General features: G+C 36.0%; 2 protein-coding genes and 2 long non-coding RNA genes across 5 annotated transcripts; 1 reads left to right on the top strand and 3 right to left on the bottom strand.

Annotated features, from left to right (window-relative positions):
• Positions 1 to 5,934: 5,934 nt before the first annotated feature.
• Positions 5,935 to 7,078, top strand: LOC124631504. Its single transcript, XR_006984512.1, has 3 exons — positions 5,935 to 6,480; positions 6,572 to 6,701; positions 6,829 to 7,078. It is a non-coding gene; the product is annotated as an uncharacterized LOC124631504 (long non-coding RNA).
• Positions 7,068 to 8,597, bottom strand: LOC124631505. 2 transcript variants are annotated; one of them, XR_006984514.1, is made up of 3 exons: positions 7,929 to 8,560; positions 7,641 to 7,840; positions 7,068 to 7,378 (listed from the first exon to the last, which is right to left on the bottom strand). It is a non-coding gene; the product is annotated as an uncharacterized LOC124631505 (long non-coding RNA). The 2 variants fall into 2 exon arrangements; XR_006984513.1 differs by having other exon boundaries at positions 7,641 to 8,597.
• A 3,335-nt stretch (positions 8,598 to 11,932) lies between these two features.
• LOC124631478 (multiple inositol polyphosphate phosphatase 1-like) lies at positions 11,933 to 21,010 on the bottom strand. Its single transcript, XM_047165892.1, has 9 exons — positions 20,739 to 21,010; positions 20,355 to 20,486; positions 19,898 to 20,073; positions 19,493 to 19,618; positions 19,243 to 19,393; positions 18,607 to 18,707; positions 18,278 to 18,387; positions 17,699 to 17,884; positions 11,933 to 12,779 (listed from the first exon to the last, which is right to left on the bottom strand). Exons 1-9 carry the CDS (start codon positions 20,905 to 20,907, stop codon positions 12,593 to 12,595), a joined length of 1,338 nt encoding a protein of 445 aa, XP_047021848.1. The 5' UTR covers positions 20,908 to 21,010; the 3' UTR covers positions 11,933 to 12,592.
• A 418-nt stretch (positions 21,011 to 21,428) lies between these two features.
• Positions 21,429 to 23,075, bottom strand: LOC124631389 (heat shock 70 kDa protein 14). Its single transcript, XM_047165757.1, has one exon. It carries the CDS (start codon positions 22,892 to 22,894, stop codon positions 21,473 to 21,475), a length of 1,422 nt encoding a protein of 473 aa, XP_047021713.1. The 5' UTR covers positions 22,895 to 23,075; the 3' UTR covers positions 21,429 to 21,472.
• Positions 23,076 to 23,278: the final 203 nt, after the last annotated feature.

The raw sequence follows: 23,278 nt of genomic DNA, 5'->3' as shown, positions 1-23,278 counted from the left end.
AAGAACTTAAAACTCCGATAATAAGTTTTATCTTAAACACTAAAAGAAAAAAGTAAAGTTTCGCCGAAAAATAAAAAATAATTTTTCATAATACATATTCAAAATGAAGCAATCTCATACAAATATTGACAAAACTGAAGCTTAATTTACGCTGAAAGTTATCTACTTATGTGTTACCAGTTGCTAAAGTCACCGATGCGTTTCGGTGGACTTACTCAAACGCGCTAAACAGCTTAGCTTAGCTTTGCGAATTAGTACGAGTATACAGCTTAACTTAAAGCAAAGCTTTGAAAAGTTAATTTTTAATTAAAAATAAAAAGTCGAAGTTTATGTTTTAAGTTTTTCTATTTTTATTTTAATCTACATATATCTAGGCTAATATTATGAAGCTGAAGATATGGTTTTCCTGAAAGTGCTTATCTCGGCAACTATTGTGTCAACTTGAAAAATTCTTTCAGTGCTAGATATCCCACTTATTAAAGAAGGCTAGCAATATCATCAGCCTTCTTATCGTCCCAATGCTGGGAACAGTTCTCCTCTCACGAAGAGAAGAACTGAGAGTTAAGGCTATGAGATACTTTTTATTTGAAACGTGGGTGCAGCCGGTGTCGGAAGCTAGTGAAATACTTAAAGGATAATCTTCTAAGCTTGTTAGGTACAAGATCAAGTAGGAATCATTATAAAGATAGTGAACCACACGAGGTAAAGTCTACGTAAATCCTGAGAGATAATAACGTTTACTAAGAAGCAAGTCAAAGGGTATTTTACCTATTCCTTTGTAGCAATACAAAAAAACATTTTCTTCTAATCAAATGTATGTACTAAAAGAATCTAGGGTACTAAGTCTACTGTTATATTATTCAAACAAAAATATATGTATTAATATCTGTATTCCATTGGTTTCACCCGCATTCGGGATAAACTACTTTTGTGCCCGGATAAAATATAGCCTGTGGTACTCGCGAATAGCGTAGCTTTCCAACAATGAGAGATTTTTTTTTATCGGTTCAATAGTATCCGAAGCCTTTAGGGTTCAAACAAAAAAATCCTCTTCATTACTTCTATTAGTAAAGTTATACATATATGTATGTAGATAGTACAGATGTACCTACGTACAATAAACATCAAATCCAAAAAAGTCGTAACATGTTTCTATCAATGGCATTCATTCCAGTTTCTGGTTTTATTTCTTTAGTTTTACGATGTTTTAAAGCGCCTTTGAAATCAAATGATAAACCCGTTACACCCCGATCCCATTACAGTAGAATTTCATTTAAGATCGGTGTCATCGCAAGGCAGGAATTAACTCAAAGGAGTTCAGGCAATGAAAACTTAACTCGTCTACACCGACTGAGATTCCAACGCTTTAATATACCTAGCGATCCTGTTTAAAACTAGCTCAAATTTAAACTACAACGATAGTATTAGGAAACAACTAGGAACTACTATCCTGGAAGTTATGAATGACATTCTTTCCATAAAAAATAACTTCAGGTATTAACGTGCTCTCTGCTGTCTGATTCTGAAGAACCCATTCATGAACTCAGCTCAGCAGAAATATAGGCACATAAAGATCTCACAAGTATATAATAAAAAGCATTCAACTAAAAGCAGATCAGCATTCGTGCAAGAACCTCTAAAACTACGCTTCACTAGATAGGTATATAAAGGTGACATAAAGTGTTGAGTCACACAAAATGCAGGCACGTGGAAGTACCCGTATCTACATATCCAATTCACTGCACTCACACCTCAATCAAAATAAACTGAACCTCCACTCTGAGAAACTTAGCTGGTTGGGTCTTACGGCCAGTTTCTTCATCAAAAGTTAAAGTTAAAGTAATGTCTAAAGTAAAAGTAACGGTCAAATACGTTTTTTCAAGGCTAAAGTGACAGCAAAACTAATAGAAAAATTGAATTTGACCGTTACTTTTACATAAGACATTACTTGGACTTTTACTTTGGCTTTAACTTTTGATGAAGAAACTGGCTGTTTTAGTGGAGTAACGAACTATAGGAAGTTGTTAAAATTGTTGTTAAGTCAGAATCATGGATAATGATTTTTGTTATAATTATTTATAGGGACCAAAAGAATAATAACACGTTTACAAATTTGCTTATAAGAAAATAACAATTACTAAATACAGAAACAATTGTGTCCAGGAGGTAGCCACTAAGTTGATGGATTACATTTCAGCAAGCAGCGTGAGCTTCCAAACAATGGAAACATTTCTAACAATTGACTTATAGCTAAGACTACTGAATATGTATACATATGTATATACCCATCGATTAGTGAATACAAGTCACGCCTTACAGATTTATTCTGTAACAAATATTTATTAAGTTTATGGGAAATACAAGACATTTTATCACTACCGTAATAAATGGCAGCTATCAAAAAACAATGTAAGAACTTTTAGCCAAAAACTATTCAAAATCCATTCCATCCATGTAAAACTTGGTGCGGTTCCAATTTCTATATTACATGATATTTTCTTTGCGTCAGTTGCACGCAAAGAAAAGATAAGTTTCAGAAATGCATAACATAATTTAAAAACTAATTGTAAGGTATTGTTACGAGGTTTCCTTTGTGAATAATAGCCATCATCTTACTAGCCAGCGCGGCTTCCAGTCGGGGTGGTAATTTAATTGGAGAGAAAACGTTTAGCACAAATATTAGTTTTGTGTTCGCGATGATAGGAAAAGCTTAATTTTTAAAATTCAATTTATTGAAAAGAAAATGTAAACTATAATTTTAGTTTCATATCATGGTAACATTTAATTATCAGCTTACAATTATACAACTTATCACGGGGTTGTGGACCGCTAACAGTATAAAATGATTGCATCCTCGTTGGCAGTCATCAAACGCATTTGTTGTTGGCAAATAACAGTCAACTAATCCGTGTTACTGCATAGGTTATCCCACCTGTCATATCAGATACGAGTTCTCGCAGACGTGCACAATGCAACCCAATCTATAACTAGACTTTATGGCCCTGCACGTCTGGCATTCCGTCTGCGAATTCTAACACCGCGCCCCGTCCGTCCTATAAAAATCTATCATTGATATTTCCTGATAACTATCAGTCGTTTATGTGCCATATCTATTCTTCAAGCTAAAGCCATAATCTAAGTTAGAACAGAACAGATCGGAAAATGCTTTTTGATACAATGTTGTAATTTAGTTGTTTACTTCTGATGACTAAGAAACTGAGTCGAAACCTGATTTATTTCAGTTAAAGATAGCGATATGTTCCATATTACAAATGACCTATCCAAACTAGTACACAACTAGTAGACGTATACCGATGACTAACTAGTTAATTTTAAATTCAGATAACATCTCAGTAGCAAAAATAGGTAAGTATGTGTAATAAATCTTGTCTCGGAAGTTTTAATCAATTGCTGATCGTTCGTTCAAAGTAACTGTGCTAGTGCGGTGCCGTTGAACTGTGGCACGGTGCCCATGGCGCTGCGGGACGCTGCCAACGCCGTGGCACCATAACTGCGCTGCGAGCGTGCCAACTGCACACACTATTGTTCGAACCGAACGACCGCCATTCATACTACATAGTCATTTTAGGATCGCAACGAGTGTCCACCCAAATCGCTTTCGTTCCGGATATTCCAACAGTATTTTACCCAGAAGTTTCATTTCGGTGCGTGTTTGTTTAAAAACAGAACGTGCAATATCGCCTAATCCTCTCTGTTCTGCATAGCAGATGGAACTCATACTTTCTTTTCCAAAACAATATGCATTTGGCTTCTGTTCCGTCTAGTTTAATGCATATTGCGATAATGGAGCTTATCTGGAACATGGTAGGCATGAAAATGGAAATGGTGGTAAAGCAATTAAGCCTGTTTCGGTGAACACTCGAGTCGGGATCCAAATTGTAGCCGATAAATGGCTAACGAACCAAATACAGTCATCGGGCGGTGACATCGTGGACTGAGCGGTTCTACCAGTGGATAGGCCTAGAAAATCTGCATAGCTAACTGGATTAATTATTATAATATGCACTACGAAAGTAGGTTATAACAATACAACTACAGGGTCATATGTGTCCGTTTCAGTGAATATTAAAAAAAAAATAGATATGTAAGTACCTACTTCAGATGGGTTTTACAATATCTAGCTAGGTAGCTGTCTAATAAAATACTTAAGCCCTAGTTAAGTTAACGGTATAACAATTCTTAGTTTGAGACCTACACCTTTTTCTTTTGTTTCAGGAAATTGTGTAAATATCTAGATGAAAAACTAGACCCTACTACAACTAATTACATATCAAAGATGGAACTACTTAGGTAGCCTTCCTAAGGTAGGTATCTACTTATCTAAATGATACCTATCTAGCAACATAGAGATAGGAGCGGCATGCATTACATCTAAACGAGGCACCTGCGAGACCTTAATTAACGTTTGCATAATAACATTCATGTTTAATTAGTGTCTGAATTGAAACAATTTGCGCTAGATATTTGATATTCCATTTCTAATCGAATTAACGCCTAATTGATGACATTCCAAGAACATGAGTGACTTGAGTAGATCACAGATAAGGATAAGGATCTTTTTCATTTTATCGTGAAATTGGCTTGAGCCGATTGCGGATTACCACACTACTTCTAATAAGCGGATTAGAGAGGTTCGCGTAGATTTTTCCGCTCTCCAGGCGAACATGTAAGATGTAGGATAAGTCGTAGGATACTCGTCATGTGTTCGTAAGTCGAATTGGTCGACGACCGTGATTATCGATATGCGTTTACTAATTTACTATACAGTCAACAAGCATCAATTTTTGCATCTGTCAATGTAATTTATACTAACTTTAGATGAAAAAATAGCCAAGTAAAATTCCGTTTTATGTTGAATGCTTAATGATAATTGCGACAAAAGATTATTCAGCGACTGCTACTCTGCAAAATTCACACAATTTATTGTTTCAAAACAAAGTTGTGTTGTTGTAAGTAGGTACGAAGATCTAAAAATATGTCCTTTGAAATATTCAAAGTTATTACTCAATTTTGTACAGTGTTAATTTAATGATCCATAAAATAACGCGCATTGTTCATGTAGCGTCACGAAACAGAAAAGATTTAAATACTTGCGTTCATGACCCGAATAAAGCGTATGTAGGTACTTATGTATTGTTATTATAGTAACATGCCATCAAAATGAAATGGCTTCAAAGGATTACAAAGTTGATAATACCTACTCAATATCCACCTACACGGGGAGTCCGCAAGGATGTATAGGGAGAGTACATAAAAAGAAGAAAGAAGAGCGCAATTCGTACACTTACTTAATCTTCTTCTGCCTGGCCTTTATCCCATTTATTTGGGGGCAACCCTTCTGGTCAATCTTCGCCAGGACGGTCTGTCCTGTGTCGTACACTTACATAATATTCGTACAATTTAATATGGTTTTATTCCTAAAATTACAGTTTAAGATACTTATCTTACTCGAGAAACAATGACAAAATGTACAATTTGCACAATACGCTGTACAAGATGCACACTCACATTTCACTCCATTACCCGTTACGTATCACGAGCTGTTTCCACAATGAATACGGAGAATTTCGTCATTAACGCGATGAATCAGCATTACGAAGAAGAAAGAATTAATTACTAGTAGAATGTGTAAAGGAAATAGCAATAAATTGTATCGTTCGACAGTAGCTACGTGCTGAAAAACAAACAAAATATTTTCGCCGGTACAAAGCTCAAAGCATGTCCGAAAAGGTTTGGGCTTCATGCCTGCATCTGAGTGTTGCGCACGAAAAAATGCCCAGTGTTTTGTTCGTACCAATTTCATGTTCTCGAACACTAAAAAGCCTCTGAAATCTGCGTGGATTGGAGTGAAACGCCTGTACCATAAAGTGAACAGAACTTTTGTAGGCTGGCTCAAAACTGGGGGTCTACTCTAATTCACCGAAAAACGAACTTTCGTACGAAATTTCGCGAACTTCTTACCACGGTTCCATTTCGTTCCGAAATTTCGTACGAACGAAGATTGTTTGACGTTTATTGTCTATAAACCTACTCTAATTCGAAATGATACGAACGAATATTTGAGTTTGACAGACGAAACTTCGGAATTTTAACCTCAAATTCAACGAAACCAAAAGAGTTATCGTTTGATTTTCGTGTTACTTTTCGTTTTGTGAATTTTGTGTGAAAATTATTGGCAAAGGCTATAAAAATGCTTTTAATTAAAGCAGCTTTACGTGAAGATCGTGTAGAGCGAAGAAGGAACCGGCAGTGCTTGCGCAATCAATTAAATATTAGCGAAATTCCCGACGTAGAGTTTGTAGGAAATCACAGACTCAGTCGGCAATTTTTCGAAGAGTTGTGCCAGGAATTCATGCCTTTATTACCTCCAAACAATGCATATTTCAATTGCTATACCTTCTGGAGCATGAGGAACAATATTTTAATCGAAAATATTTTCATTCTCTTAACACCCACGTTGTAAGTATAAGAACTAAACATCAATTATTTAATTGAGGCATTGACTGTTGTTTATTATGATGCTGATCACCTATCCTTTATTATTTTTCAGATATGTGACAGTGATTACTATATAACAAATGTGGATGTGTCATTTGGTGGAGCAACACACATGATGCTTATATTTGGAGAGATTAGAAGCCACTTGGAAGGTCTCCAGAATGAAACAGTTTATCTGTTAGGTATGTTTGACTTTATTGCATTTTGAATATATTTGTACAAGTTGGGACAAAAACGGTACCCCAAACTTACAAGTTTATATTGTGTAGTAGTGTTATTCACATATTTTCATATACATGTATATTTTAGGTGACTCTGGGTATGCTCTAAGGGGCATATGATGATACCTATACATAAAGCTGTTGAAGATTCTCTTGAAGGCAGATACAACTTTGCAGAGCTTTGTTAGTGCAAATTTTAGAAAGGAATAGGTAGAACAAAGTTCTACTCAAGCACATCATAACATGCTCCAGAAGAACTATGTTTATTGATTTTAAGAATTTGACATGATGTTATTTCTTTCTTTTAGAGTTAAATAAAAGAATAAATTATATACCTACTTAAAGTTTTATTTACTATTACCCTGTTTAAACATAACAAATTAATAACAAAGAAATACTAAACACAATTAATGACTAACAATACATTAACAGAATCTTAATTCCTATCCACATATTCCTTTATTGTGTTATGCAGCTGCAACAGGGTAGCACTGATGCCTGCCAATTCGCCCCTGATGCCTGCAAGCTCTGCGTTTTTCACCGTCTCTCTCTGTGCACCCTCCTCTTCATATTGAAACAATCTGCTTCTTACACTGTGCTGGCAGATCGTCTCCTTGTTGAGTGTGTATGTCGAGAGGCTGCAAAACAACATTCCAATTTCAGTCAATAGCTCAGAACAACAGTGTAAACAAAATATGGCTAAGACACTTGAATGGGTTAAGTAACAACAAAAAGTTCTCAACTCACCACTTGACCCATTTAATACCATATGCAAACATAATAAAAAAGATGCAATCATTGTTCAATAGTAAAGTTAATCTTTATTCGCTCGCTTGTAAATATATTGTGTACAATTTATTTACAATAGCATTACTCAATATACCACAGTAAAATACTTACAAGGTGTGAAAGTCAGACATTCTTGCGTCAATGGTGGTGGTACATAGGCAGCTATTACAGCTGGACTCTCAGGTTATCTTCCTGGCTGGATTCAACTATTCAATCTACCACTAGCTTAATCTCTATGTTCGTCCAGGAAATTGAGAACGGTTTCGATTTGTTGAGGAGTTGCCGAACCCCTTATGTGGAGCCATTTTAAACTGAAAATATAAATGATTAGTATTAGAAAAGGCAATGGCGTTAGAGCGAAACCAAATATTGCATTTGTATAATATGATATCTACTCACGAAGTTTTTAAATCCAAAACAAACTTGTTGCGAACCAAAATACAGCAGACGTACCTACGTAGAAGTCGGACTGTAGTAAAGTACGACATAATACTTCCTTAGGGAACGCGTACCTTGGTATAAAAGCACTTGGAAACATGATTTATTTAATACGACACTTGAGAAACACACTTCAGAAAACTTATCAAAGTATTCAAACAAAGAATTGTAAGTTGACATGTTTTGATAAGATTGTAATAAGCAGCTATTTTTGGTTGTCATACGTGATTACCCATTTTTGGCATGAAATAGTACTCTTCAAATTAGTTGGTTAGCAATGACTGTCAAAGGGTTTTTTATAGTGTCGAGTCGAATGTAGTTGAAAAAATATTTTTTGCCGGAAAGTTAAGATTGTTTGCATGAATATTACAAGAAATATGTAATGAATCACATTTATAATGTTACATGAATAAGTAAAGCTGAAAAGTTTAATAATTTCAAGTTAAAGTAAAAACCGTAACTTAGTTTAGTCGACATCATAAAAGCCCCACACAATATTATAGATTCCATTCGTTCACGAAAATTGTCTATGGTTCCGAACTTCGTATGCGCATCCGAAAATGAAATAGAGTAGGGTCATTAACGAAACTTCGTTTGAATTTCGTTCGATATCGAAGTTTTGTTTCGTTGAATTAGAGTAGACCCCCTGTTTTATTTTTCGGGTTCATTTGTAACAATAGATAGAACTAATAACAAGCCCACATTTGAGAAAGTAAAGCATGTAACTACGTTTGAGAAAGTATTTATAACATAAGTTTCAGACATTGTAAGTAGGTACATTATTATGTAATTACCTATATAAGAAACATACCCTACCCTACATTAGTACCTAAAGGATCCCGGGCTGAAAAATAACTATAATGAGTTTATATCTACCACAAACATTAGGTAAAGACCATCAAAATAACTAGCTAGCTAACTAAGTACAAAGTCACGAATGAGCACAAAGCATAAGCATTATAGGAGCTTAGATACCTACGTAAATTGTGGGTGTACAATTGTTTTGCTTTACTGAAACTTTAGCGGCACCACAGCAGCTGTCCGGCGCTAAAGCAGCAACATTTCCACATTTAATATTGCTTAGAGAGCGAACATTATATTTCGTAGGAACGAAGTATTTCGTGCCATAATAGCTTGCTTTAAAGCTACTCAGCAATGAGTCATAAAGCTTTCACAAAAGTTCGGACATTATGTTTTATGTAGAATTTGAAAACGATATATATACAAAGTGGGTTGTAAAACCTCCGCGTTTAATCCCGTCTCCGTACAGTGAACAATGTTGTGTGTCTTGTTGTAGCAACGATGTACTTTATGGCGATGGCGAAAAGGCCGTTAACATACCAGCCTGCTCAGACGATGTGTGATGTGCTGATCTCGTGAGAAGAGATGGGGTCACGTATAAAATGCAACTTTATAGTCGGTCCAACATTTTCTATTTAAACTGAAACATTCGTATTTTGCGGTGGCAACAAATATGGAATTAATTATAGGTACCTGTATAACTTTTCAAATCTTTGGACTATGTACCTACTTACTAAGTACTTCGTTCATGTCTATTCATACATATGTATGTTTCGACGCATAGGTAAATAATGTCTTAGGTAGGTATACGAATGTCCATCAATGCACCCTATACAAAGAAGCCAGGACAAAGTTCTATATTCGGCTGACATTAACCAAAAGTGTAGCAGTGGGCCGAGGGTATCACAACAAACGCCCACAAACCGCACTCAATCAGCATACAATTTACAATTTGAACGAAATCATGATTTATTTTCGGCGAACCAGCCAACCCCGCAGGCGATAGGTAGGTACTTACTACAGTCTACAAGGTCTATTAATAAGCCAATTGTCACAAAACCAATGATCCGTGGTGCGATCAAGATTGAGTGAAATTCGAAGCAATAAACTGGAGAATAAGGGAGTCCATCAAAAGCTTTCAACTACAGCGTCATAAGTTTGATTGAAGTTCGGCGTCGAGTTACCGAGCCGTTATCACTCCGTCTCTTGTACTACTTACATAAACAACGCTATAACACTACGTAGATATACTTACTTGATAGATACTTAGCTGAAATCTTACACCCGTTGACTTTAATTGAAGTTATTTAAATTTTATATAAAGTATCTAAATATCTATAATATTTTGATTAAGCGAGAAGGCCAGTGCCTTAAATAATAAGCGTCAAACCTAGGAGCAAACTCATAGGATTTTTTTTCTTCAATTATATGAGTAACAATATTCATTAATTTTACATAACATTTAATGTTTTCCACTCTACTGCTCTGTAGTTTCACACCTGTCATGTCATCAGGTGGAATTCAGCTAATTCTGATTAATTTTAAAACGAAATCCGTTAATGTGTGGCAGAATAGAGTGAAAGTCATTTCAATGTTTCGTTCTTTCATTTGAGTATTCAATACTTTTTAGCAGAGGAGCTGAAGCCGCATTCTGATGAAGACGTAATTTTAAATAGTTTATAGTTGGAAACCAATTTTAAGACTTTCATAAATCACACGAACGCGTAATACCGTCGGGACGTGATAGGCATCAGCTGTTAGAAATTCCACATCTCGAATTGGCACATACTTACTAAACCCAGTAACATGCTAGCTTCTAGGCATATTCACTGGTTCACGTGTATTTCACCTTCTTGCCAAGGTGATAGAACCTTCGGCAATATCAATAGCGACATCTAGCGGCGGAACTTAAGGTTTGTTTATAGCCAAGAACTCTCGACCACATCAATTATAGGTAGGTACAGCCACAATATGATTTTTAATTTGGTTGTGTCGTAAATGAGAACTTTTTTGTTACACTATACATTACATTTACCTATATTACGTAAGGGTTCTAAGCTAAGGAGTCTTTCATGAGAATAAATCACGACATTTTACTCAAAGCGTGTGTAGCATTTATTATGATCAATTCAACAATATTATTTGTACATTTCAATGTAACAGTGTAAACATTCTAAAACTATTAAAATACACCAACTTCAAGCTTTTCATTCGCGTATAACAAGTTCATAAGTGCGTGTTTTACGATTTTTTTCATAACTGCGATTCGACGCTACAATTTCCTTTTGCGATTTTTTTAACTGGTGGGCCTTTCTGCAATACTGCTCATTCATTAGTAAAAAACGATGTCATGTACCTAATAAAATATCACTGGTACTTATTAGCCTACTCGTATTAACTGGATAATAATTTCATAACCTTGGTTATAAAATACTTAAAAGTATGTACTGAGGTTAGTATGTTAAGTCATATGCTACATACTTACTACATTTAGTAGCAGAATTAAGCATCGCGTGCAATTGTTTGTGCGCTAGCTTGTAAAGCCTTCGAAACAATTTTAAACACATAAAACTTTCTTAAGCTTGGGTTTCCTAGGAAAGCGGTGCCGTCATATAGCGGCCGTCATATTACGGACGCAAATAGACGATCGTCTTTACGGTGATGACATGCGGAAAGTTCCACGGCCGTTTTAACACACCGTCATAAACTTTTTGTTAGTTGTATCATACTTACTAACCTGTTTTGTTTAATATTTCTCAAATTTCACGACACCAATTCTGTTTTAGTTGACTTTTTCTATAATCTTTATTTTTTATATTATATATTGCTTCGTGGTTACGAACGAAATCTATTAAAATTTCGTCGTCCTCGCTGCTCTAAGAGTTGTAACTAATTTTTGACGTTGTTCCGAAAAAAAAAAACACAAATACGTATTAAAAAAGCTTCACCGCTTTCAATAAAACGTTCACCAAACTATCTGACACCGTCAAGACGGCCGTCATGCAAATGGCGGCACCGCTTTTTGAAGTTACGGTGTCAGTTACCGCTCTCTAGGAAACCGCCCCATTTTGTTTACATAGACAACGTTCTGGTGACGTCTTTCACCGCTGTATTACGGCCGCTATATGACGGCACCGCTTTCCTAGGAAACCAAAGCTTTACTCTAAGGATTACCGCTATATTAATAAACAAACTCAGACATTTGCTTTATCTCATGTTGGTAGAATCAGTCGGTAAATACTTAAAAATCTCCATCGCGCATGTCTTATGGAATGTCATACAGTTTAAATAAATAAAATTGGTTACGCACACATACACAGATTAGTAGTATGCCTATAAAATAACAATCAGGCCCAGCCCGTTGATAGTATCTAGGTACTAAAAAAACATAGAAAGACCAGTTGATCTGACTGATTTAAGCATAGCAGAGCTATGACAGATATAAAACTACGAGTTATACATATATGCAGGGCAAATGGAATAATTGACCAAAATGGTAAAAACTGGTATAAACTTCTAAGTATTAAAGCCATTAATCATATGAAGCTTTTGAAGCCTGTTGACATATTGTAAAAAAAAGTGATGCTCATTAATCCAACTTTTAGACAAGAAAAACCTCTACTTTGACAACCTAATAAAATAAACTTAAAAACCGGTAAGTTTATTTTTTTACTCTCGTTTAAGGCGTTACTGTACGTTTACTTATTTAAGAAAAAAAAATGTGTGAGTATTTTATGTAGGTACCTACATATAAAAGATGGACTAATTAGTATCACTTTTTTATGAAGCTTGCCTACACATAAAAATAGGTTATTCATAAGCAACTAATCGCTCTCATGTTTAGCAGTAACATTTCTATCAAGTTTACACATATCGTTATAGTCACAATTGTATATGGTTTCGTAGAAGTATTCCTTCAAATGTTTCAGTGGACATAGTTCGTGTTCGCACATCGGGAGTTTGATGATCTTCTCTTGGTGTAGGGTTAGTACGTGGTCTCCATCCTTGCATCTGAGGATAAAAACGTATCATAATTCCAATGATTTTTAACACGCTTTTATTAGATTGACTTGTAACTAACTAACTATATATTTAAGAAAATCTTGGAATCTTTACCCCAATTCCCGGTCTTTGATTAGTATGATTTTTTTTCTGAACTTAACTATACGAGGCCCAAGTCCACCGACAACATAAACGTCAGTTTTATTATAGTAAAAAGTTGTTTTAAGAAAAATGGGTGTTTATGTTGTCAATGTAAATGGGCCTTACTCGAAAACGTGATAAAAGTAAGTAGTAAGTGATAAGTAGGGTATAATATAACCAGAATTGAAATTCTGAACTGACGACGAAAGCTAAGGAAAACCCGTTGTACCGTGTTCATGAAAACAAGCTTCGGGAGTAGTAATTGCCGGACATTTTTTATTTAGCAAATACGTGTTTTCTGCGCGTTCCATAAAACGTGCGCAATAAACAGCCTACGTGACAAACTTTATTTTTATGAAAATTCCATCAAAAGAAATAAATTTAAAAATGTTTCTTAAAGGAAAACATGGCGACACTGACCTTTCAGATTTCCCATAACTCGTGGGTTTCAAAACGAAATTTGGTCAAAAAAAACATAAAGCTATCGCTTCATAGAACACGTGGGTTTCAGGCCCGCCGCTAGCTGTTTGTTCGCCCGCGTGCAAAACCGATTATGCCGCCCTACGACTACATATTATACTGGGTTTTGTCAAAAAATATATAAGGGGTGGGGTCCAGGGGGACCGGACCCCCCCGCCCATTCATATCCATTTTACTTGTCCAACAGAAAAAAATATGTACATGCACCGCTCTGATTGCAAAAAACGCACTTCCTTTTGGATACATAAATATTGCAATAGGTACATAACATATTACACATAACTTTTTATTTACTTGAAATGCTCTAAGTCTTAGAGTAACCTAAGAAGTCCTGGGTTAGCCCATAAGCAGACTAAGCAATTGCTTAGGGCATCAATACAGTGCAATCATTACCCAAGTGGCCCCTATGTATTGAAAGATTGTGATTAATGGGTAGGTACCAACATAATGTATATCAAAGTGCTTAGAACAGATTATGGGTAACTTAAACTAACGAAATTAAATATCTATAGCAATGTTTAATTTCAGTAAAATATGTTATTATGTAATGGTTTTTGGTGGGTTTTCCGTTTAAAAAGTCGACGCATGAGACACATGTCATATGTAAGGAAACGCGAGCGAAGCGAGCGCGAAATTTTTTTAATCTAAGGACACAAAACAAATAAAAACCACTGTAAATTAACAAAGCAAAGTCAAAAAGTAAGATATGCACAGAAATGAAGTGCTAATGTACATGAAGCCGCGAGCGAAGCGAGCGCGATTTTTTCCTTAGAGTTTTCATGAAGTAAACATATCATAAAAAGCCAAAGTGAACAAAAAGCTATAACGGACGTGCGCGAAAAATGATTTTTCGGAATAGAATGCCTCAACAATTAAACAAAGCTAAATTGCGATCAGTGCCGGTTTTAACTCTACCAGCGCCCTGGGCGAGATTTCTACGGCGCCCTTCAACTGCAATTCAAACCCATACGAAAAACAGAGGTGTGTGTAGTTACCGATTGCGCGAGCGAAGCGAGCGCGAATATATTTTTTTTATAGTTAACAAGTCGAAGCAAAAATTACGTAAAATGTAGCCCAATCGTACATAAGTTATTGCTGGTTGGTGAATGCAAAAACACCGGAACATGTCTTCTGAGTGCTTAGTGCGAGTTTTCGTGAATTTTTTTACGGACTCACATGAGAGCGCGTATACTAAGATTTGTATGCAGTGTTGCCAACTTAGTGGATTTTCCACTAATACTGGTGGTTTAAGTCCCCTATTTAGTGGCGAAATGTTGAAAGTACTGCGGGTCAAGTAGCGAAATGTAAGTTTTGTGGTACAACTTTAAGGAGTTACTATGGAGATTTGAAGTCTCACGGAATGTCAAAAAAGCATCTACAAAACAAAAAGGTGAACGACTACTATATAATTATATTAAGTACTCATTCATTGGTCAAATGCGTAACTAAACAATTTGTGAAACTACTACGCCGATTATAATTTGTGAAGGATTCGGATCGGGTCGGATGAATTGCTAAACAGATGTAATGCTTTGTCTGTTTTAATTTTCTATCGTTGCCGAGTTACATCTTTGGATGATTAAATTGTTTTAGGTTACAATAAAATATAAACAATATTTTTTAGTGGTGAATTTGGTGATTTTAAGTGTGGGATAAATTTTTGTTAGTGGTTTTCTGGTGGTTTTAAAAGTTGACTCTGGTGGTAAGCTTCTACAACTGTTGGCAACACTGTTTGTATGGAACAAAAACAGGTTCCAATTTTTGACACTAGGTGGAGCTGTTTTTGTTCCATACAAATCTTAGTATACGCGCTCTCATGTGAGTCCGTAAAAAAATTCACGAAAACTCGCACTAAGCACTCTGATTGCGCGAGCGAAGCGAGCGCGAATTTTTTTGTTATATTTTAGAACTCAAAACAAAAATTACTTAAAATTTTGCCCAAACGTACATAACTCTTTGTTGGTGTTGGCGCCTATGTATTATATTTTTGGGACTTAAAGTAGTACCGTAAATAAGAAAGTTCATATGGAAACTAGAAGTTACTTTCTTATTAATAAAAGAACTCAAAAACGACGCTACCTTTTTGCTAGGGTAGACTAAAATATTGTTGAAAAATAAAACAACTGTAAAGTGAAGCAAGCCCGAAAATTTTTGAGTTTTGGATCACTAAAAGTCCTAAACATATATAATAAAAAACGACTGTGAAGTGAAGAAGCCGCGAGCGTAGGGAGCGTGATTTTTTTTGAGTATTGGGACATTAAAAGTAGCTATATGTGATAAAAAATTGAAGCGTAAAGTAAGGAAACCGCGAGCGGAGCGAGCGCGAAAATTTTTGAGTTTTGGGACATAAAAGTAGTGTTTGTTCGAGAATTTCTCAAATTTAACGCGGAATTAAACACAAATTCGCTTCGGCGCCCCTGAGCCCGCGGCGCCCGGGTTATTCGCATACGCTGCACCATAAGTTAAGATGGCCCTGATGCTATCCATTCATTTGGATACAGTTCTTGTAAGTTGCAATCTTTGATGAAATTTAAAACAAAAATAGGAGTAACATTCTGATCAAGGATTGGTGGGGGCGCCTGCGGTGCCCCTTATATCCGGCGCCCTGGGCCGTCGCCCAACCGCGCCCTACCGCTACTAACTGCGATATCTGACATGGAGGCGCGAGCGCAGCGAGCGCGAATTTTTTTGGGGATGCAAAGGGTGAACCCGTCAAAATTTATAGGGGACGACCAAAGCGAGGGCGGCTATTGCTGTGTTCGGAAATATTGAAATCAAATAATTGGTAAAAAGATATTGTATTTTTTTAATATTACGTGATAAGTCACTCTGATTTGCCGCCCCCTAGGACGTGCCACCCGCGTGCGGTGCACGCCTTGCACGCCCGCTTACGGCGGGCCTGGTGGGTTTGGATTTGCAAAAGCGGTTTAGAAACCCAATACGAAACAAATACATGAGTACCAACATCACCGGCCTGTTTCTCTGAATTACAAAAGCCATCAAAACAAAATATTAACCTATTTCTTCGTAACCACAGTTTATTTGGTACACAACATTGATACAAACCATTCAACAATAAAACTCTGGTCCCATTTTGTTCGGCCGAGATTTATATTATGACTTTCTGCTAACATTAGCGCGTTGAAGTGGTAATTAATCTGTATTTCGTTTTAACACTTGAAAATCTGGACTAACTACTCACACTGTATAATGATGTTGAGATTTTATTTGTAACCATTGCTCTTTAGATTTCGTAGTTGGGCCGAATCTAGCAGAACATGAGTCAAGAATCAAACTTACATACTTAAAATTAACCAATCAAATGATTTAGAAATGATCACAAAACTTTTATGAAAAACTAGCTTTTGCCCGCGGCTTCGGTCCCGTCAACTGACTTCTCTACTTTACCCTATTTTTTTTTCATAAGAACCTTCTCCTGACAATAACAAACACAACAAAAAAAGAATTAGCCAAATTGGTCCAGCCGTTGTTGAGTTATGCGCTTACCAACACATTTTGCGATTCATTTTTATATTATAGATAATGAAATTGTAAGGCCAAATACAGTTTTTCATTACTTATGCATAATTAAAGGTAGATTGGCTTTAAATAACTCTTGCAATTGGTGTTAGGGTTGCCGCGACGACTAGAAACTGAAAATTCATCAGGTATTGGTCGTAACTTTACCATTCGCGCTAATTAAATAACTATACATCACAGTAGGCCTCTCCAAGTGCACGCCACTGAGATCTATTTTCGGCTTCTCGCATCCAGCTCCTGCCAGCCGTCTTGCGCAAGTCATCACTCCACCGTGCCTGAGGACGTCCTACACTACGTTTGCCGAGGCGTGGTCTCCACTCTAGAACTCGTTTACCCCAACGGTTATCAGTTCTTCGGCTAATATGGCCAGCCCACTGCCACTTCAGCTTGCTGATTCGGTAGGCTATATCGACGACCTTGGTTCTCTGACGGATTACCTCATTTCTGATGCGATCCCTCAGAGAAACGCCGAGCATAGCTCTTTCCATAGCCCGCTGAGCGACTTTGAACTTGTGGACCAGCCGTACCGTCAGTGTCCACGTTTCGGCTCCGTAAGTCATGACAGGTAGGACGCACTGATTGAAGACTTTTGTCTTTAGGCACTGTGTCCAGCAGTGGACTGCGATAGGCTGATGATGATGACATCACAGTAGGCAAGTAGTAAAGTTTTGTTGCCTATGTTTAGTTTATAACTCATAAAATACCATTCAAATATTTCCCATATATTTAATTTATTACTATTAAAAGAATAAATGTATATCACTCACTTGAACAGCACAAACGCCAAGTTAGCAGCGAAACAGTCTATTTTGGATAAGTTCCATTCCCTGTCCTTAACAATGGCGTCTCCTCGAAGCGGCGCCGGCGGCTGATACAACTGCATATGAGTCAGGATTTTAAGGATAGTGCCCGAATGAGTGAACAGGAATATTGAACGTAAACCATTCTCTTTGCTGAAAAGTAATATTTGATTAATATCGTTAAAAGAAGTTGTCGTTTGGAAGTCTTTCAGATTCCTGCGTATTTTGGAAGGCACGTACAATTGGTGGATCCCAGCTGTCATTCGAAGATCTTTGGCAGGTCGTGACGGATAGTCAGAAGCCGAAATGTCTGACAACCAGTATTGTAAAGGGGTACTGAGTTCTCGGGTAACTGGGTTGAGGTCAGCTAGGCTGTTAAAACACTGGTACTCAGGTGCATCCAGTTAGACTGGAAACTTACCCCAACTTCGTTGGGAAAAATTAGTGGCAGATGATGATCCTTAAAAGGAGTAACAACAACTTTGATACTTATTCTAAAAACTTTTAAATTCGAAAAACAAAATAAGCAGTTACATAATTTCTTACCTGAAGTTTTCAAACATATTCTTAATGGCCATGCAAGCTTGGCGATATGATAACTCGTGTCCATAGCCGTCTACCCAGTACGCTTTCAAGTCGTGGTAATATTCAAGCACCTGAAAAATTAATCTTAAATTACTTTTTATGTAGTAACTTTATAACTGTTATATAACTTTATAACCTGTTAAAATGTACCCTACATGTTAATCGAACGTATAAGCTTTATTATTTATTACCAAGTTAAATTTTATCGCGAGCATCAAATAGTGCCAGATATAGATAGATAACCTCCTCTTGCCTTACGGAGTTAGTTTAATATGTAGAGAAGAAGTTACCTGTATACTCTCTGAATCAAATGCATAACACCATGGCGATATGTGATGTTTGTCCCACGAAGTTTCATATCCACAGAACTTGTACATTGTTTCCACAGTTTCTGCAAATTGTTATGGAATTCATAAATGAACCTATAGACATTTATAGTACACTATTTAAATAAGCATGGAAATACAGCGTACATAATTAATGCAGGGTGTATAAACTTATAACACATCTATGTATGTATAAGTAAAGCAGTGTGTTTTAAACAGATAAATAATTACCATAACATGGTTGGGGCGCGTCATTGAGAAAGTAGGTAATTCAAAATATGCAAATATGCACATGTCGGCACAATAAGCGCTTACAATAATTACCGAAAAGTTTACACAAGCCAATACAATCATCATTAATTTTGGAAAACTTATCAGTGCTATAAATCAGGTATTACGTTTTTTGGAGCCACTTGCGTCATGTTTAGCTATTATAGGCATAATGCTAAACAATTTATTTATAACTATAACAGACAACGCCACAACTAGAGGGTGTACAGAAAAATTACAAACACCAATACAGTGAAGAATGGAAACTGTGACAATGTAGCAAAGCAAAGCAAGCTGTAGTGATAGCACAACACTTATATTCTTACAAACCCCAGTTCAGTACTCTATTAAGACCCAGTCTATTGGACACAAACTCCAATGTCTTGTTCATTTCATGACTATGAGTAAACAACTTAGCCTCCTTGTAAGTCTCTGGATTTTTCTTAACTTGCTTTTGCCACCTGTCACAGTGTTTGTAAAACTGAAAAATTGCAACTGAGTGAAGAGAGAAGCTAAGAGTTAAGTAAACTGAGTTTTGTGTTTTATTTCTTATTTTAATTAAATTAGAAATGTAATTTACTCGTAATACTGGATCAACTCTTGTGGCTGGCTGGAATATTATGTCTTTAGCCTCCCTTCGTTCAAACAAACCATTTGTGAAGTGACGAGCGCTCTGCTGTGCCCTTTGTGTTGCTGTATAGCGGAACTGAAATAAATTTTAAAAAAGAACTAAGCATTTAAATACTCTTTGGAATAATACTTCTCACATTAATCACTTTTTGAACTTCTTTATAGATTTATATCTGATATCATTTAAGTACCTACTGAAGATTTTATACAATGTATATACATTGTATAAAATCTACTTACTTCTTCTACTTCTACTTACTTCTTATTGTATATTGTATAAAATCTTCAGTAGGTACTTAAATAATATCAAATTCATGGTACAAATTATTTTGATCATAATTAAAAGCTTTCTTACCAAAAATGTTTTATTATTATATTTTTGTTTGATAGCATTGGGAAATCTTTTCTGCATTCTCTCGGCCATCAATATCATTTCATCTTTGCCTTCTAATGTTAAATGACTCTCTTCTTCCGGATCGATATCAAAATCCCAGTCTTGTAAATCATTTAATTGTTGATTTGTTAATTGACCTGAAAGTTTTATAAAGATTTACAGCCTTACTTATAAATGTGAATTAAATAATAAGTAATACTTAAGGGCTGTTTAAGAAAAAATCTTACTTATAAACGTTGCTTAAGCACATACGAATGAACCCAAGTATTTAATCACTACTTAAGGCTTTCAGTAGTAATTAGTTACAATGATGCTTAGAAGATGATTAGATGATTTTTATAAGGAAGGCTGTTAAACTTTAAGATGATTTTGATTGTCTAATTACCTAAAATATAGCACAATCAAAGGTCAGATTTACCTTTACCCCTTTCATGTTGCCTCAGAACTTCATACTTTAAATCAACAAGAGCTGACGCTGCTGTTATATCTTTGCGACCTGGTAACCTCGTGCCGTGACGAATCACCATCCATATTTTTGTATCTTTACAATCTGAAATACATGAAATCATACTTAGGCATCTTCTTTAACACTTAAAGTTCAGACAAAGTATTTTTCGATCAAACAGTATTATTTAGCAGAATGAAATAGCATAAACAGGCGACATAACGAGAAATTAAGGTACATTCCAAAAATGTGTATACCATCCATTTTCTAAAAAGTTGATTTCGAAATGTTTTATACAGATAGTAGGATCATAGGTAGCCTTCGAAAGTAGTAGGTTGTTATTGGTTTCATACTTACTTGGATACTTTATTCTTGAATCATTCTTGTTAGACCTAAATCTGTAAGGCGTGCGTGAACCCAGATGATTTCTAATATAACTTGTTTTTGAACCTTCTTCAATTACAGATCCTACTTCGATCGTATTGTATGTTAAGGCTAAAAGAAAAGCTGTGATAAATACATTCATAATTTATTTTTAAATTTTGTAATCTTGGTTTATAGAACTTTCAATTTTGTGTAATGTTTTTTATTGACTCGGATTTTTTTAAAATAAATAAAAATGAGAATTGTTTTGATGTGTGTATTGTTGTGCCTTGACGCCTGACAGATGTCAGTTTTGGCAATGACATTGATCCGTTCACAAATGTTTACGTTTACCAGTTTTCAAAAATAAGGGAGGCCTCATCATAAAGCCAGAATAGCTTTCTGAATAAACTCAGTTCCGGACACTGGCTTCAAAATTCAGAATGATTATCCACCTCTTAAATTGTAAACCACTACAGTCCAGATCAGGCAGATCTGGCTTTGGTGGTTAGGAAGGTCACACAGACCTGGTCAAGTCACAAAAAAAAATATATAATTTCACTATATTGAAAAAATAACTGGGTGCAGGACCTAGACCTGAAGTTGTCTCCATTTTTTAAATATTAGTTGTCCATCTAGATCCCAAACTAAGCTCAGGGGAAAAAAACAAATAAAACCAACAAGAAATTGTTAGACAAATATATTTAATTTCATAAGTTACAGAAATGTTATTCTACTTGTAACAATACATTTGATTGTTGTAATGTTGCTTTCAAAGTGAGTGGTTTATTTAAACTTTCAACATTGAATGTTTCAGTCGCAAACTCTTTACTGTCTGGATTTTCATGCAATGTAAAACTTATGTCGGTCACATCGCCTCCTGCATCAATACTCTGAATATTTTGTGCATAAGGAGCAGTTCCTTCCTTAAAAAGTTGAACTGTTTGATCTAAATACTTTAGATAAATATCTTTTCCCAAAAATTCAACTTCTGTGTTCAAGTCATTAAGTGAGAATTCTGGAATATCCAACAACAATCCTGCTTCTCTGGCACATCCCACTGCGATTACTTCATCTGGACTGATTCCAGAAAGTACTTCAGCTTCAGGTAGCAAGTTTGCAATTGCTGATTGCAGCTTGGGTATCTTCATACTACCACCACAGATAACTATTTTATGAATTGGACCACCAAAGCTTTCAATGACTTGCTGTGCAGGCTCCATGTATTTGTTTATCTTTGCTGAAATCACATTTTCAAATCTTGCACGAGACACATTTTGGCTCCAGTCAACACCATCTAACAGTGATTCAATAAATACATGAGCTGAGTTGAGTGTTGAGAGAACATGTTTACAATTGTCTGCATGTATCAGTAATTTTGCCATAGCCCGTCTACTTTCTTGAGGGTCTAATTTCCATTTTTGTCTAAACTCCTGTGCAATATAGTCAGCCAAGTCTTTAGTCAAGCACTGGCCACCTAAGTCTGATCGATAGATATTCTTCTCAACAGTCATGAATCCACCTGAAACCTTTACCACAGAAACATCACATGAGGAACCTCCAAGCCTGTAGACTAATACGTTAACATCCTCTGCAGTCTCTTCAATGTTGTAGGCAAGGAGTGCAGCTGCAGGCTCACTGATAACTTGTAATACATCAAAACCAGCCAGTTCAGCACACTTTGTGAGCCTTTCTGTACTTGCAGTGGACCAATGCAGTGGTGCAGCCAGTACTAGCTTCAAGTCACCTTCATTGCTCATAGCATGACTGGCAATGGTAAACAATTTTGCATATATTTTAGTAGCAATGTTGTCAGGGTTAGAATAGAGTGTAGTTTCACTTGTTTCGAACTCATATACCACTTTGTCGTCATTCTGGATGCGGCACGATGAGGAGGTCTCGACGTATGTGAGGTCATCCGCGTTGAAGTCGGTGTTCATGAGGCGCTTGTTATGTTTTATGATAGATTTGGTTGAGGGCTGTCCAGATTTGGCGGGTAGTCCAATCTCCCATTCTGTGCCATTGAGCGCTACAATAGCAGGCGTCACTCGATCTCCAGCATCATTAGCAATGATTAACGGCGCTCCATTAGAATATGAAGCCAAAGAAGCCGAGCTGTTTCCCAAATGTATTCCGTATGCTGCAGCCATTTTACTCGTAAGTTGTGGATTTTATGTATTAAAAATAATTTATTTGAAATAATGTTATTTTATCACAGTGTGACGAATCCTTTGTTTCAATAAATCACAGAAATAACTCAAATTTTAAACATAATATAACCTACATAGACACAATCTCAGGCCCAAACACATTTTAATTTTTGACTTTGACGTATCGTTTGACATTTAACATTTCCTTTCAGTCGCTAATGTCATGGAATATTGTAGATTAAAAACACCAAAGTAAAAATGCCACAATCCAAAAACTTTAATTACGCAATACGAAAAAATTGATATAATTTAAATAATATTTACATTCAAGAAATAAACTTCAAATATAAAATTATACTGCTAGCGTAGACAACTTGGCTGGCT

The sequence above is a fragment of the Helicoverpa zea genome, chromosome 6 (assembly GCF_022581195.2).
Source record: "Helicoverpa zea isolate HzStark_Cry1AcR chromosome 6, ilHelZeax1.1, whole genome shotgun sequence".
Classification (NCBI taxonomy): Eukaryota; Metazoa; Arthropoda; class Insecta; order Lepidoptera; family Noctuidae; genus Helicoverpa; species Helicoverpa zea.
The sequence above is the reverse complement of the archived record's forward strand: the minus strand, read 5'-3'. Positions and strand labels throughout refer to the sequence as shown.

Excerpts from the sequence above, each read along its gene's own strand:
- LOC124631478 (XM_047165892.1), bottom strand. The coding sequence starts at position 20,907 with ATGAATGTATTTATCACAGCTTTTCTTTTAGCCTTAACATACAATACG. Across the intron at positions 20,487-20,738 it reads TTCAAGAATAAAGTATCCAA|ATTGTAAAGATACAAAAATA; the intron begins GTAAGTATGAAA and ends CATGTATTTCAG. Across the intron at positions 18,708-19,242 it reads TAATAGAGTACTGAACTGGG|AAACTGTGGAAACAATGTAC; the intron begins GTTTGTAAGAAT and ends AACAATTTGCAG.
- LOC124631389 (XM_047165757.1), bottom strand. The coding sequence starts at position 22,894 with ATGGCTGCAGCATACGGAATACATTTGGGAAACAGCTCGGCTTCTTTG.